General features: G+C 46.5%; 1 protein-coding gene across 3 annotated transcripts in view; it reads right to left on the bottom strand.

Annotated features, from left to right (window-relative positions):
- The window catches only part of PCDH19 (protocadherin 19), a 104972-nt gene extending 91783 nt beyond the window's left edge, over positions 1–13189 (bottom strand). For 2 of the 3 annotated variants that reach the window (XM_003797830.2, XM_012810092.1), the window contains exons 1-2: positions 11043–13189; positions 7105–7432 (exon numbers count right to left, since the gene is read on the bottom strand). In XM_003797830.2, coding sequence (XP_003797878.1) covers positions 7105–7432; positions 11043–13189 — 2475 coding nt within the window. Of the gene's footprint in view, positions 1–7104; positions 7433–8122; positions 8264–11042 lie in introns of all 3 variants that reach the window. The other variant, XM_003797829.2, reaches the window with a different exon arrangement.
- Between the last annotated feature and the right edge of the window lie 3168 nt (positions 13190–16357).

Consider the following 16357-nt stretch of genomic DNA (forward strand, 5'->3'; position numbering starts at 1 on the left):
ATATTTGGTAAGGTTTCTTGGTAGATTTTTTTACTTAGTCCCCCTCCCCCCAAAAATACCCCCTGAAGAGAAAAAAGGGCCTTTGTGATTTTAACAGGGCAACCTTTCCCAGTTAGCCTGCCAGAAACAGACATAATCTTGCCCACACAGATTACCAGGTGTCTACATTCCTAGAAAGACTATAGTGAGGGGAAATACAGGCCTCATTATTTCACATTTTGAACTAGTAGTTTTCTTTTATTATTATTATTATTATTAAATCATAGCTGTGTACATTAATGCATGACTTTATAGTTTTTTTAAGGATTCAGCTACCATCAAAGGTGGAGCAGCAGATCCTCCTGAAGAACACAATCAGGTTTTCTGTTATGTGACAGAAGGGACTTAGAAGCTGTACCAGAGGAAATAGTGTCAAGCAAGTGGAACCTAGTTTGCCCACAGATACCATGTGCCTGGGCAAGTCATTTGCCTTTTCTATAACTTCATTTTCATAAATGTAGAGTGGAAACATGGGTATCTTTCAGACACTTCATCTACAAATGCAGTGAGGCTGTATGGTCCTAGTCAATATTTTTAAGCAATATGCCGAATGCTAGAAAATAAGGTTTCTGCATGGGAGCCCAAATTCCTGGAACTGTCAGAGCTGCCTTACCCACTTCGTGACTCTCCTCATCATTCCCCCAAGGAGACACAGGCAGGCACTAACAGCCTGGATATACCCACTAGAAGCTGAGTGACCCCACTATGAGCCCACATAAAAACCACGTTATTACACAACAGCCAATAGGAAATGTAACTTGAAGAGCATTTCCCTCTGCAAACAACTGATCCTCTGGGACTTTCACTTCAAGCCTCTCAATTGTTCAAAGCAAATGAGGCTCACATTTAAGAGCAGCCAGTCACACATCAAGAAATCAAGCCTCTTCTCAGTGAGGGAAAATGGCTGCTCCACACAGACCTTTTGTACAAATGGCTTCATTTGCCGACACCTAAGACACTCAACCCATCAAAGCTTGGCCTCCCCTATGTCCTGGAGGCTGAGATACACATGCAGAAGGGTCAACATCTGAAACTCCAAACAGATACCTCAGATCCACTGCAGCGCCATAATTGAAAGACTCCAGCTTTGCTAGGAGGTGACTTCATCCTTTTTTAGTCCTCTCATTCCTCATAAGCAATCCCCTAAACCCCTAGCTTCAGCCTATAAGGTGCAATATATTTGGAAGCCACAGCAGAGACTGAGGCAAAATTGGGGAGGGAGAAGTTACAGCTCCTCCCAGCTTATAAGTCCAACAATCAGAGAAAAACAAGGTGGGGCCACTGGGATCCAAAACAAGTGGTCTTCTATTAAAAGGAATTCCAAAGCCTCAGAGGCTCCCTGGAAAATGTCCTGCCTCCAGCCCCCTAGGGAGAGAAATCTCAGGATCATTAGCAAGCACTCTGGCTGAGCTCAACTTTAGCGAAGGTGTATGGGGAGAGAGGTGATCTCTAAGGTAACCAGTTAATTGCCAATAAGGAATGATAATAATAAATTAGCAAATACTAATGTAAACTAACTCAGTTCTGAGGTAGTTGCATGGAGACGACAGAGGAACAGTTTATTCTGGAGCACATCTAGCAAGCTGATCCCCCTGGGAAACAGGCTGCCTCACCTTGATAGGCTGTAAGATACAAGGTAGGCAATGGGTGGCCCTAGAATTACTGCTGTTAGAAATGGAGCCCTTGATTTTTAAAGAAATTTTTAGGAGTCTTTAAGAATGCTTCAGAAGATATAAGCTACGTTGTTTTTCATGGCTTTCTCCTACAGCGTGTGCTTTACTTTTGACCTTTAAGGATAAGACTTTAATGTTTCCAAGACCCCATTTTAATAAGGAAACAAAAGTTTTTTGTTTGGCTCCCTGGTTTGCTTTCTCTGGAGGTGATGCTTTGTGTCATTTCCATGCTATCCAAACCAGCCTCATCATACATATTAATTTTCTGGTGATTTCTGAATCTGCCCATCTTTTAAGTTTGTGGCTGTCCTTAGCCCAGAGTTGCACGCAAATCACTGCCCATCTGTAACTTTAAAACTCTGCTTTAGGGACCAAAGCCTGCTGAGATATTTTTTACTTTTATTTGATTTTTCTTCAAAGCCTAACTGATGTTTTATTTTTATTATGTTTACTAAGACAACCATGCATTCAGACTTTATGTAGGATAATTGGAAGCATTCAATTTGGCTACCACACACATTCTTGTTTTGCAAACTTTTCCCCTGCCACTGTATTGCTACTTAGAAAGATGTTGCGTGAGTGACCATAGCAGACCTTGCACACATACTTCTTAGGATACCTCATACCAAATATACTACAGTTCTCTGGCAAAAGATAGAAACTAGAGAAAACTCAGGATTGATATTGAAAACTACAATCTCAGTCCTTATGCACCTATGACTAGAATTCTGGAGGTTCTTGCTCACTGTCATTCACTTAATCTTGTCAGCTCAGAAACATTCAACAGCAGAAACCTAAAATTTAAAAAGTATCTCATAAAAGACACTAAATGGTTTGGCCATTTCTTGCCTCCCAAAGGAAGAAAAAGGTCTCACTGATGTCTGCATTCTCAGTAAAAGCGAAGAGTTGCATTTTCTTCCTCAAACATTGACCAGGGCTCAGGTGACACAAAAGGTGATGCAGTAATGCTGATGTACCAAGAAATAACACTTTTCAGAATCCAGAGGCACTCCGTAGGCACACCTCCATTCCGTAAGATTGGAAGAAAAATTGTTTGCCCTACTAAAGAGTCTCACAAAATGATTGGAATTTTGTAGTAAAATTGTAGCAAACAGATAAACCTACTTTCTTCTCCATTTCCTTCACCTCCTTTCCTCTGCTTTCACCCTTTTCTCCCACCGCAGACATATACAAACATGCAAACACACACACACACACACACACACACACAGGGTCTCTCATTCATTTACATATGAACTAAGTCCATGGACAAAATAAACTATGAACCAAGGCATCCAAGCTTCATCCTTCTATTTAAACTATTTAAAGGATATTTGACATCACTAACTCCACAAAAGTCTTTTGTAAACAGCAAAGGCATCCTTCACTTTGCCTCCTCAAATTTGTGTACAATAGCACAAAATCCATATAGCTGATTTCTCAAGCAACATTAGAGGACAGGTAAATAACTATATACAATTTTAGACAGGATTATCTCTGCAATACTAGAAACTGCATTCCAATTCTTTAGACTATTGTTCTGTTCTGTTTACCTTACCTGCCTAACTGCATTCAAAATTGCATTCTTTTCTGCTTCTGTTTAGATGTGGCTAGGTTTGCACACTGATGCTAGAGATACCCTCTAGAGTCTGACTGGACTCATCTATGTTGCCAGTGAGAATTAACATCCGGCATTAAAATTTGAGATATCAACAGCAAATCTACGTATACATTATATCATAGCTAACATGGAAGGAGAAGGGAATATTAAGGAATACACAAAGTAACATGTGATCTCAGCTCCTCAATGAGACTATAAACTTGCTGAGGGCAGAAATTACATCTTACACTTATTTGGACTCTTCATGGTCCCTGCCACACAGCAAAGCACATAGTGGATACCTCAACAAGGTCTACTGCTTTGCTCTCTTGCCATGGTGATAAATCTCAGAATGTGATGAGTAGAAGCAACACACAGCCAGCACAACAGGTCTGACTGGACTCATCTATAATGGCATTGAGAATAAGACCCATAACTGACTCTACAGCGAATGAGGGGAAAGGATTTGTCACAAGATAACCCAGCAGAAGAACCTAATGTGTAGTGATCTTTCTTCTCAACCTGGATAATAAGAATGTAATATATGCTCAGGAAAGAGACCTTATCATTCTCCTGAACTGAAATTATCTTTTTACTTGACCATCTCCCTGTAAGCTCCCTGGGATCAAAGATCATTTCATATCTCCAGAAGGTAACAGAGTATTCAGCACATTCTGAATTTATAATAAATGCTAATGGGTTGAATTAATAAAAAAAATTTTTTTTAAATGAAAGGTTTAACAAAATAATATAAAAACAATATAAGTGACATAATATGATTTAATAGAGAAATTTTATAGAATCTTATATGTGCATATTTGCACAGTGTAGCACTTATTCTGTGCTAAAATTGCTTAATAAATGTTACTTTCTTTTTTTTATTAAATCATAGCTGTGTACATTGATGCAGTCATGGGGTACAGTGTGCTGGTTTTATATACAATTTGAAATATTTTCACCAAACTGGTTAACATGGCCCTCATGGCATTTTCTTAGTTATTGTGTTAAGACATTTATATTCTGCATTTAGAAAGATTCACATGTACCCTTGTAAGATGGACCATTGTTGTGGTCCCACCAATCCCCCTTCCATCACCCATAATGTTAGTTTCTTAAATGGATTAATTAATTAACAAAGAATACATAAAGACAAGGTAGGAAATAGATCGGGATATTATTGACCTAGCAATGGAGAATGTCCCATTGCCCACTATAGTACCATTTAGTCTCCTTATTAAAAATCACCTATTTACTTTCTTGCCTCCTCCACAAGAATGTGCATTTCTTGTCTTCTTCATCTCCATAATGCCAGAGCCAAAATCACTGCCTTACAAAGAGTAGGCACTTAACAAATATAAGCTGAAATAGTAAATTAACCATCCTTACTCTTCCATAGATTTCACTGGACCTAAGTATTCCACCCAGTCTACATTCAGGGACCTCTGTCATGAGAGAAATGTGTCATTTTCCCCATCCAGGACTTTGTGACAGATGCACGTTAATTGGTCTGGTCTGTGCTCAGCCGTGAAGGGTCTTCTTACTTTTCTGAATGTGATTGTCAATTAAACTCTTCAGGACTGCATATTAGAAATGCACACAACCTCACTGTGTCTAGTACACGCTCTGACCATCCCTACACACCAAATCCATGTGATTTTGTTAAATGAGGAAAGCATCCGTTTCGTGAGTCAGAGACAGGATCAGAACCGAAACATTAAACGGCTTTTCTAAATAATTGGAGTAATACTTCATTTAATTCTTCCTAAAAAAAAAGAAGCAAACCATGCAAAAATAGTCATGTATTTCCTCCCCCTCCATGTATTTCAGATACCAGGGCTCACATTTCTCTAATGCCTTGAATTGACTGCATAAATGGTCACCAAGCCCTCAGAATTCAGCGCTTTTTGTCCAACTCCAAAAGTAACAGCACAGACGGCAACTGAACCCACAGCCTTGGCATCTTTCACTTCCATTGTTTAAATGAACAACATAAATAGTCTGAGCACACCACTTTGTAGGCCTTGTCTACATAGAACCAGCCTAAACTCCTCTTTGGTTGTAAGTGCCCAGGGAGAAACACTCAGGCATGCAGGCCAATGCAACAGTGATTTTCAAGTGAAGAAGTCTATTTTGGAGACACTTAGGACTCTAACACTTTACACTGCACAAGTCATATTCCTTGGACCAAGCTTGCATGACAGATGTGCCTATTTTGTAGATGAGGAAACAGAGAGCCAAAGAGGTTCCATAGCAAGAAGTGATCCTTAGATTCAAAATAATAGTCCATCTACTTCTACTACACAGCACTACCTCTCACTCTCCATTGCTAAACTATCAGTGGTCCACAAGTAGTCTGTGGTGTAGGCCTCAGTAGTATTCACTGACATTAATAATTTTAGCTGAGTCTACTGAGCTCAATACTGACTTTCAATAAATCCTTATTTGTAGAATTATGGACTAAAAATATTGGTGCTTTTGTTCTTGGCAGTATACCATCAGTTGCTTATTAAAAGCATTGCTGTTTAGTCCTATTAATTCTGGTGGGAATTATTTTTCAGAAACTGAGAGAAGCAATCAATGTAAGTAGTCTTAAGACCGTTTTGTCCTACAAAATTATTACAAGTACTAGGAGGCCATTTTATGTATCATCATAACCTGGGTAGTCAGAATGAATTATTTCAGAGGCAGAAAAGTATCACTGAAACACTTGCAAGGGACCTAGATCTAGTCTTCCCTTTCTTGATGACCAGTTCTGTGAGTCCTTAGCATTTCTAGATTTCTGTTTCATCATCTACTAAAGAGCAATCTATCAAGATATTTGATTGTGAAGATCAAAGAGACGATGCTTAGTAAGGTGCTTTGAAAAACGTGGATATACTCTCCAAGCGTACAACATTCCTTTCATTGGTAGGCTGAAAGAGGGTATACACCTCCCAGTGCATCAAATTTCCAAAGAGGGACTTAGGCAATTCATGAGGAAATTCATGGAAAAATGAAATCAACTTAAAAACTGTTATATATAGCCTTCCACCCAGCCACCCACCTGCCATCATCCACATATCACTCTATTACTCCAAGCATCAAACAACATCATGTTTTTAAAAATGCTCCCACTTGAAAATGTTCATTCTCTGTAAAGAGAAACAGGGATCCCTCAAATACATAGCCAATTCCTAAAAATTTTCATTCTTAATGACATTGTCAATCCCAATTGTCAAACATTAGCACTAGAACTGCTTAGAAATGGCAAAGCGTTTTTTAATTTTTTTTTCTTGCCTCCCTTTAACCAGCCCATCCATATTCCCAGCAAGATGCTAGAGAACAGCGGTGTGACAAAAGAAAAAGCAAAAGGGGGTTTTAGAAGGCTGAATGCTCTCCCACTGGGAAATAGGTCCTGGAGCATTAAAGGGTTTGATCCATTCTCAACACTACTTGGTGACTCTTTCTTAGCGGCTTCAACTTGCATGCTGGTACCACTGGCTGTCAAGCATGCCATATTAGCAACAGGTGGAGCAAACTTGAATTATGCCCCAACACTACTCAGGGATTTCAAGGATTCAGATCATATGGGCTCTCAGTCCCAGAATCCACCCCTATACGAAGGTGCAATAGGATGGGTTACCCCTTGCCCCAAGAAGCATTGGTAGTAAACCTTGACTATACCAATGGGCATAGGCAGAGATGTTCTCCCTAACCCCGCGAGGGAATGTGCCAGTTTAGTAGCCTATGGTGTCCAGCAAGCAGTTGAAGGACGTCTAGAAGGACCTCATAGAGCCACTTAGTTGCACTCACCTCAGGCAGAGGCACACCATTGATGATCAGGTCAGGCTGCTGGGGCCCCTGGCTGTTGAAAGAGTGATGGTAGATGTGGTTGGCGCTGGTGTTGCGGGTATTCTGGTTCTCCACATTCAGGAAAGTGCTCTCAGAGCGGCGGCAGCCCAGGGGCAATGTCTGCTGATGGTAGTCGAAATAGTTGAGGGAAGAGGTCAGGGAGGAGCAGCTGACAACGTTCATCTTGTCTGTCTCCTCCACATCCCGGGGAACCAGACGGATGTCATTCTTACTGATTTTTTTCTTCTTGCTTGATTTCTTTTGATGCCCATAGGAGTACTCAGCGATTCTATGTGACAGAAAAGGCAGCATGAATTGCTAACACCCTCCCAAACCATGCACTGATTAATAAACATTAAGCACCCCAGAGGGTTGCACCCCATCTCTGCTCCAGCTCCTTATTCTGGTGCATTACATCATCCATCAGGTTTCTCCCTGTGCTTTTTACATGCAAAAACAAGCTGAGGGCCATAAAGTTTTCATATTAAACATAGTAACCTCCCACTCACCCTCCCCCCCAAAAGTTTCTATACTTTGGATTTGGAATTTTTCACTGTGAGTGGCCAGTGAGTAGGGATAGGGAGACAGGGAAAGTTGAGCCTATGGGAGAGAAAGCATGAAAATACTCTAATCTGGAGCTTCCCTCGAACGCAAAGGAACTCCTGAGTGATATTAGAAGCAAGTCTCAATTTAATGGAAAAAGAGACAGAGGGAAATTAAAAAAAAAAAAAAAACCTTGCCAATTCTTCAGGCATTTGCCACATGGCAAATGCCCTTGATCAGTTTCCTCTGTGACTGACCTGATCAGTTTTGGAATGGGGTACATCAGACCCCGTCCTTTCTTGTCACCTCCACTCCTCTCCTCCACACCCTCCTCCCTGCCCTAGCCCAATTCCCTTCTACACTCCACCCCACTCCCTCCTCTCCTAGAGAAATCTGATAGCCAAACCCATTTGAATGAGGGGAAATGCCTTTTTACCTCTTTCCCCTTAGGCTCACTTTCTCCTCTGCCTTTTTGTCTTGCTCCTCGCTAATAGGAGAAACCGAGATGCAATGCAGACACTTGCTTTTTTGTCCTTTTATAAAACAGCCGAGGAGACAAGTGATGGTTAAACAATTACTGCAAAGGAATTTAAAGGTTAGTGCATTCAGCATCCTTCTCCATTCAGGTGTACCTACAAGCAGCTGTGCTGCAACTGGAACATAAAGAGCTCAATTTAATTAACACTGACACAGACCCAGCAACGTGCACCAAAGACGCCAAGCATTAAGAGACTTGTCAAAAGAAATACATTAAATATAGCCAGATTCTCAAAGTCATTTATTACTTTGCACATAATTCAACATATTGTTCGGAAATTCAATTTCTGGGCAATAATCAGCAAAACAATAGGGTTAATAAATAATACAGGTTGATCTTTACAAGGGAAAGACTGTGCTTGTATTCTCATTTGACAAAGCTAATCGTCTGAATACGAAAAGGGAGCCCAATTCAAGCAGCAATTGCAGATCATCTGGAAAGTCTCATAAATGAATGCATTTCAGGAAAAGGCTCTTCAGAGGTTGAGAAACAGAAACCTCTGCCTGAACGCATGGAAATACGCAATCCTGAACTGAACTTTAGGTTTCTAAAAAGTCTGAGCAGATGGAGAGATTACATATATACAGGGGCAAATTCTTTCTCTGTCCCTGGGATCTACCTAGAGCTAAGCAATTGAGTTCCCCTCACCCTTTTGCTCTGTGCCCAGACAGACTTGCAGCGATGGCAAGCTGACACTACTAGGGCTTGGGAGCAGATAAAATCCCCCAAAATCGAGGGCTAGGGTTTATTTTCTTTTCTAATCTGTTTACTGAATCAATGGGAAGTTTTAATCATCCTGTTTACCCATGATGGGTAAGTTTGGTAATGCCCATCTAATTATTCAGCTGAGGCATTCATTGCACAGCCCTTGCTGTATTGACCAATTATTTAATCATACTGTACTTCATTAATCCTAAACCATCACAGGGAACAGAGTGTTTTACAAAATGCACTTTGGGGTAAAGTTGGAGAGCACTGAGATTTACTTTTTTTTTTTTTCAGTATTCAAATGCTCTCCTCCATGTTTAATGATTTCCCTGAAAAGCTCTCAGAAAGAGCTCTACTCATACATCACCAAGAGGTGGTAAAGTCTTCAATATCTTTATTTCATGCAGATTTCTTTTTCATCCAGAAAAGGGTCTTATGCATCTACTTTATGCTGAGAAAATGGCTTAAAAAGAGTCCTCTCCATCATCATCTCCATATAAATAAAATTTTATTGACCCCACATATTTCTCCTATAAAAATCGCCACTGGCAGTCACAGGTTTCAAAGGTAAGAGCAATATTAATTTCCATTTCTCCCATCTGAAATGACTTGGTGCTGAAGGAAAGAAAAGTCACGGCCATTTCACTAGTAACAGGATTAAAGCATTTATGAGGCATTGCAGCTGCTCTTTTATGGCACCTGATTGATATTCATGTGTGGTTAGCATTTGTCTACTAACTTGTGTAATGCAGAGAATAGTAAAAGGGAAACAATAATTGCATGGCTGTTACATATTCAGGGGGCTCTGATTCACAGAAATGTGCATTTCAGACGGTGTCAAATATAAACCGGACCTATAGGAACATATTTTGACTGATTAACATGCAAGCACAAATGACACAAAAGACACATTGATGTGTAGGTGTGTTGAAAACACACACACACCTTGGTTGAAAATGGCAGCATCATTCATTTTCAGCAAACTAAAGAAAAGAACTTTTTTCAACCGTTTCGATGAGACACTGCTGGAAAAAAATTACACGTATTATCCTAAATTGGATTCTAGAAATGCTTAGACTTACTTGCACTATCCAATTGTAAGGGCTTCTTCAAGACCCTCTAATGTACTTATGGGGAAAATTTTTTTTTAATTGCTGTGTTTCCACATTTCTTTCTTTCTCTTTCTCTCTCTCTCTCCCTCTCACTCTCTTTCTCTGTCTCTCCCTCCCTCCCCTCCCTCCCTCACACACACACACACACACACACACACACAATCCTGCACACACTGCAATAGAAACTATAATGCAATAGCCCATAGTGACATCCACTGGTAGTGACCAGATCTTAAAGCCACAAAAACAGTTCCACATTAGATTTCCTCTACTGCTATTTTTTATGGAAACATCTGGATGCAAAGTCTTGTCCCTCATTGAGATGTTTGGTCTCCAAACCACCAACCAACCAGATATTTGAAAACATACAGATGCCTGATAGAATTTCACTTTATATGGCCAGATGTTTGAGGACTGGATACAAAACAAGCCAAGAATAGACTAAAAAACACCTGCTCCCCCACACACTCCAGTTCTCTTCCCCTATTCTCCATTTCTCATCTTAGACTCCTACTCCCAGTATCTCTCCTGAGTTTATCTCTGTGACAAGACAGGATAGCTGCCAGCACTCCCTCTTCTTTTAGTACCATGACACCAAAATACTGTGCCCTAGAAATTAGAAATCAAGTTGTGGTACTTGGTGGTTTGCTGAAAATATAAATATCTCTCTCTCCCCACTCCTTCCCTCCCTCTTTTCTGCCATAACTTCCTGAAGACAGCTGTGCAAATTTTAAAATGATAATTGCTTTTTCTGTTCATCATCATTATGTGACAGAATCCATTCCAACAGTAAATGATTGTCTTCCAGCAAATTGTCAGATCAAAAGAATTGATCAACTTGGACTGTCACAAACTTTTTGACCTCAAAAAAGAAGCGCTGCAAGTATGCTGCATGCATTTAAGTAGGAAACAAAAGCACTGGGATTTTCACACAGAGACAGATACACACATCTTACTCATCCAAGACAAAGAAGTAAAGAAAGAAAAGTTGGCTTTACCTGCAGTTGTAGGTCCGGATATCTTTGTTGTCTCTCTTGCACTTGATGGCCACGAAGATCATAGTGACAAAGAGGATACCGGCAATGGAGCCTAGGGCAATAATGAAAATCAGGGACAAGTTCACGGAGCCCATTGATTCTTGGGCATCGAGAGCAGGGGACAGATAGATTAAGACGAGCGCAGAGGCAGAAAGAGACGTCTTGCCGTGGTCGTGCGCCACCACGATAAGCTCATAGGAAGCCTTGGAGCTCTCACCAAAGGTGCGAGTGGTTCTGACTTCGCCATTGACGTGATCTATTTCAAAGAAGCCTCGGTAGCCTTCGGTCATGTCATAGGTCACTCGACCATTTTCACCTTCGTCGTAGTCGTCTGCCTTGACAACAGTCACTAGGTAGCCTATGCCAGAGTTGCGGGGGATGTAGACCTCCGCGGTGCCATTGATCAGGGGTGGGGCCGTGATGACCGGGGTGTTGTCGTTGACGTCGAGGATAATGACCCGCACCGTGGCGTTGCTTTGCAGGGAGGGCAGGCCTCCATCCTTTGCCAGCACCTTGAATTCGAATGCCTTGGTCTGCTCATGGTTAAAGGATCGAAGCGCATAGATGTCACCCGAGTTGGGGTTGATAGAGACATAGGTGAAGACAGGCATGTCTCGCACCTGTGATGGCACAATCTGGTAGGAGACACTGCCATTGAGACCCAGATCGGGGTCTCGGGCTGACACGGAAAGCAGATAAGCGCCAGGCGTGTTGTTCTCCTGCACGATGACCTGGTAATAGGGCTTGGAGAAGTGAGGATGGTTGTCGTTCTCATCAGTGATGCGCACAGTAAAGGACTTGGCACTCTGCAGCATGGGCACGCCGCCGTCGCGCGCCTGGATTGTGAGGTTGTATTGGTCATGTTGTTCACGGTCTAGCCGTCCGTCCACTAGGATAGTGGAGAAGCTTTCGTATTCTTGCAGTCGAAAGGGCACATTGCCAAGCAAACGGCACTGCACCCGTCCATTGAGGCCGGAGTCACGATCAGACACCCGCACCAGGGCGATCACGTAGCCCGGGGGGGCGCTCTCGCTCACCTCCACAAGCTCGCTGTTGACTGACAATAAGTTGATGACCGGCGGGTTGTCATTGGTGTCCAGCACGCTGACAGTGACCTTGCAGTGTGCCGGGATAGAGTTGGGCCCCAGGTCCTTGGCCTGCACGTCTAGTTCGTACACGTGGCCCTCTTCGTAGTCTAGAGCTCCGGTGACAGTGACCAGGCCGCTGTGCGGGTCGATCTGGAAAAGCTCACGAGTGCGGTCGTTGACATAGCCATAGAAGGAGTAGACCACCTGGCCATTGGTGCCCTCATCTGGATCGCTGGCGTTGAGGCGGATGACGGGGGTGTTAGGAGGCGAATTCTCTGGCACACTTACTGAGTAGGTGGATTCGCCAAACACTGGGTTGTTGTCATTGGAGTCGGTCACTTTGATACTGAGTCCAACGGTGCCCAAGTGTGGAGGGTCGCCGCCGTCCAGCGCTGTAATGCGAAAGCTGTAGTGTGACTGTGTTTCTCGGTCCAGGCTCTTCTCCACCACCAGTTCAGCAAAACGCGAGCCATCGCCTCGCGTCTTGATCTCCAGGCCAAACAGCTCGTTGGGAGTGAGCTCGTAGGTCTGCACGCCAAAGCTGCCTGAGTCCGGGTCGTAGGCGCTGTCCAGCGGGATGCGCGTCCCAGGGCTGGCCGCTTCTGAGATCTCCAGCTCGATCTGTGCTGCCGGAAAACTGGGCGCGTTATCGTTCAGGTCCTTGATCTCCACTTTAATCACGCAGATCTCCATTGAGCTGGACATGACCTCGAGCGAGATGATGCACTTGGGGCTCTGGCGGCACAGCAAGTCGCGGTCGATCTTCTGCTTGGTGACCAACAAGCCAGAGCTGGGGTTGATGTCCACTAGATGCGGAGCTGAGTTGGACACCACACGGAAGGCGGAGGCCTGCCGAGGGTCCAGCGCAAAGCCTGCCTCCCGCGCGTCTTTGGCCACGTTGGCGATCACCGTCCCGGCGCGCTGTTCCTCTTCTACCGAGTACTTGAGGTTAATGAGGGCGGCCGCCTGCGTCCACAGTACCGCCAGCAGCAGCAGCACCGGCAGCATGAGCGACTCCATGGCTGCGCGGGGCTCTGCCTGGCCGCGCCTCTCCACACCCCTCCGAAACCGACGCCGTCGGCGCTCCAGCTTCCCGCCGGCTCGGACCGCCTGTTGCGCGCGCCCCGTGGCCCCGGAGGCCGCGGGAGGAGTCCCGCCCAGGGCGGCCCGGCGGCGCGGGGGAGAGACCCGCGACGGCTCCAATGCTGAGGTTGTGGTGGACGCGGCGGGGGCTTGCGGGGGCCCCGGGGGCTCCGGGGGGCCAAGGGAGCGCCGCGCGACCCCGAGCCCCCTCCCTCCAGCCCGGCTACTCAGTTTTCCCCCTTCAAAGTTAGCCGGGCGTGACTGGCCGCAGCGGCGCAGGGCTGCGGGTCGCGCGATGTCTGCGCGGTCTGGACTACGCGCAGCTGAGTCCGGACCGTACTTGAAGCGAAGGCGGAGAGGGCGATGGGGGCGCAGCCTGTCAGACACTGCTCGGTCCGCCGCAGCGCACCGGCCCGGGAGCTGGTGAGCGAGTTGTCTGTGCACCTGGCATGCGCAATAACCTACCCCCAGCACTCCTGGCTCACTGCAGAGAGAGGGCCCGCCTGGAACGCGCCCTTCGGGGTCTGGGGATGCCACGCTGGCCTCTTAGAGGCCTGTTGGAGAGAAAGGAGAGTCGCAGGCGGGAGTCTGAGTTGCTGGCAAGCGGCACCGGCGCCCTGAGACCGGGCTGAGCCGGATGGCAGTCCCGGGGCTGGCAGAGGAAGGGGGAGGGGAGAGAGACTGCCAAGGCGAGACCGCGCTCCCTCGCGCTGAGGTTGGCTTCTGAGGGTTTGTGGGACACGACTGTCCAGAATCCTAGGTGGGCGCGGAGTCTCCACCACCACCACAACAGAGCAGTTGAGGGGCTGCGGGCTTTTGCGTTTCAGAAATCAAAGTTACCAATGCAGCCCGAGCCTCCACGTCAAGTTTGTGGAAACGGGGAGATGGCAATTTGTCCAAGAAAATCAAAGTCCCAGTTTTTGCAATGACCCGGAGGGCGGGGAATGGGGACGAGGGGAGGGGAAGCAATAACAGTACCGGCCAGGAGAGGCGGGGCAGCCGCTGCGGGTATGGGGGCTTCTCCTCCTCCCTCCGTTTGGTCTGGGGTGTCGCTCCAAGGGCCGCCGCCGCGGGAGGAAGCTCTCCTAGCTCAGTCGCATGTCGCTGGGTCCGCTTCTGCAGCTGCCACAGTCAATGCTTTTGTCACCGCCAAAGTTTACTTGAGGGAGCTTCTTGATTCCATCCTCCCAGAGAGGCGCTGGTAGCGCTGCGTTGGGCTCCCTCCCAGGCGCTCATGCACTCGGGAGGTCTACCGCGCTTTCTCTGTCTGTCTTGGGCCGAGTGCGAATGTGTGAGAGAGAAGAGTGTGTGGTCTGAGGAGTGTGAGTGTGGAATAGGAGCAAGCAGGAGGAAATGGGTTTAGGGTGGGAGGTTTAGGATCTCGGATGAATCCGTTCAGCCGATATGCCGGGGAGCTCAACGCTCCAAGGGCCAGCGCCCGGCTAGGCACCAGGATACCAACGCCCCCTGGTCAAGCCGGGCATGGTGAGCGGGAGCTGTGCTGCCGTCTGCGCCCGCTCGTCCGTCTCCCCCCTGCGCCAGCCGCCGCCGCTACTGCTGCTGCTGCTGCTCCTCCCGATGCCGCAAACTACTGGCCGCGGAGTCTGGAGAGAGCCAGAGAAAGCCTGAGCTGCCGAGCCCGGCTACGCCAGGCGCTGGCCAATCAGCGCGCCGCCCAGTGGGCTCCGGTCTTGGGGCGGGGCAAGGCGCGGTGAGGGGGGGCGGCGGGGGCGGGGCCAGGAGGAAACTTACACACCGGTGGGACCAAGTGGTACCCTGGCCTGCGGAGCAGGGGCGGGGGGAGATTGGAAAGGCCGGACAGGCGAACTCGGCCGGGGCAAGAGGGCAGAGCGGGGCGGGAAGGGGGTGTTCTGGAGCTGCAGCTGAGCCTCCCAGGGAACCGCGCGCTTCTCATGATTGCAGGAAAGATGAGGAAGATTTGATTCTCTTGGCGTGTTTATCTCCCTCACATATCTTCATATCTTGAATGTAATATTCATATTTCTCTTGCTCTCTCTCTCTCTGTCCCTCTCTCTCCCTCTCTCCCTCTCTCTCCCCCTCCTTTGTCTCTTCGCCCTGGGTTTGTCTGTTTCTGTTTCCTCTCTTCTCATTCTCTGATCCTCAGATAGTGGAAGGAAGAAAGAAAAGGAGAAAGCACCGGTGAGGTGGTCGTTCATCCGGCTTTTGGTGGTGCGTCTTCACTTCAGCTAAGAGCCACTGAGGCCATTCTCCCGGACCGTTACCTCCACCTTTCCAACCCGGGCAGAAGCCGCACTATCCACTTCCTTACCCCTAGCAGAGCCCCTGGTTCGACTTGCTCTTCTCTATTGCTTGTTAATCAAAAGGGATCTTTGGCAAGGGGCGGGGCGGGGGGAGGCTGAACACATTTTATTGCCCCTCACTCCACCCAGTTAGAGAATTTATCTCCCTATAAATAAACTGTACGTTTGAGAGGAGTCCGTGAAGCGGACGCTGCCGCTCTGAGGCAAGCTAGGAGAGCCCAGAGGCGAGGCGCGCAGTCCTTGTAGGTCGCCGGCAGCTGGGCTCCGCACCAGTGTGCGGAGTGCCCCAGCCTTCCCCAGTGTCTCAATCCCAGGGGGCTGCCAGCTCCGCTTGGGCGGTGGTGGCGGCTGCAGTGTATGCCAATATTGGGAAGCAGGAGGCCAGCGTGGCCAGGGCTGACATCAAGCTCAGCCTGCCTTCTGGACTGAAGGCGCCCTGGGGACAGAGGGGGACTCCCCCCCACCCGGATCTGAGGCTCTTAATTAAGGTCACGGGCAAGAAAGAATCAAAAACACCCCTGTTATACAAGGGGATTTTTTTGTTGTTTTTTCCATCATAGATTGGGGGTAGGAGAGCGGCTTCTGAATTCGCAGTTCTTGGAAGAGTAAATATCCTTTCTGAGTGAGTCGTCTGTGATATTTGGGAGTCTTGGGTGAGCAAACTCATAATTAGCCCAGCGACATTGGCTGGAGCCTGTGGGCTTAAAATGAGACTCACTTTTGCCCTTTAAAAAACATTAAACAAGAAAAGGAAAAAAAGGCATTTGGACACATAATGGGTTTTCTTAAAACTGCCATCTTCTTGCAGAGAGCAACCCAGCTG

The sequence above is a fragment of the Otolemur garnettii genome, unplaced genomic scaffold (genome assembly GCF_000181295.1).
Source record: "Otolemur garnettii isolate 467f Iridium unplaced genomic scaffold, OtoGar3 scaffold00125, whole genome shotgun sequence".
NCBI lineage: Eukaryota > Metazoa > Chordata > Mammalia > Primates > Galagidae > Otolemur > Otolemur garnettii.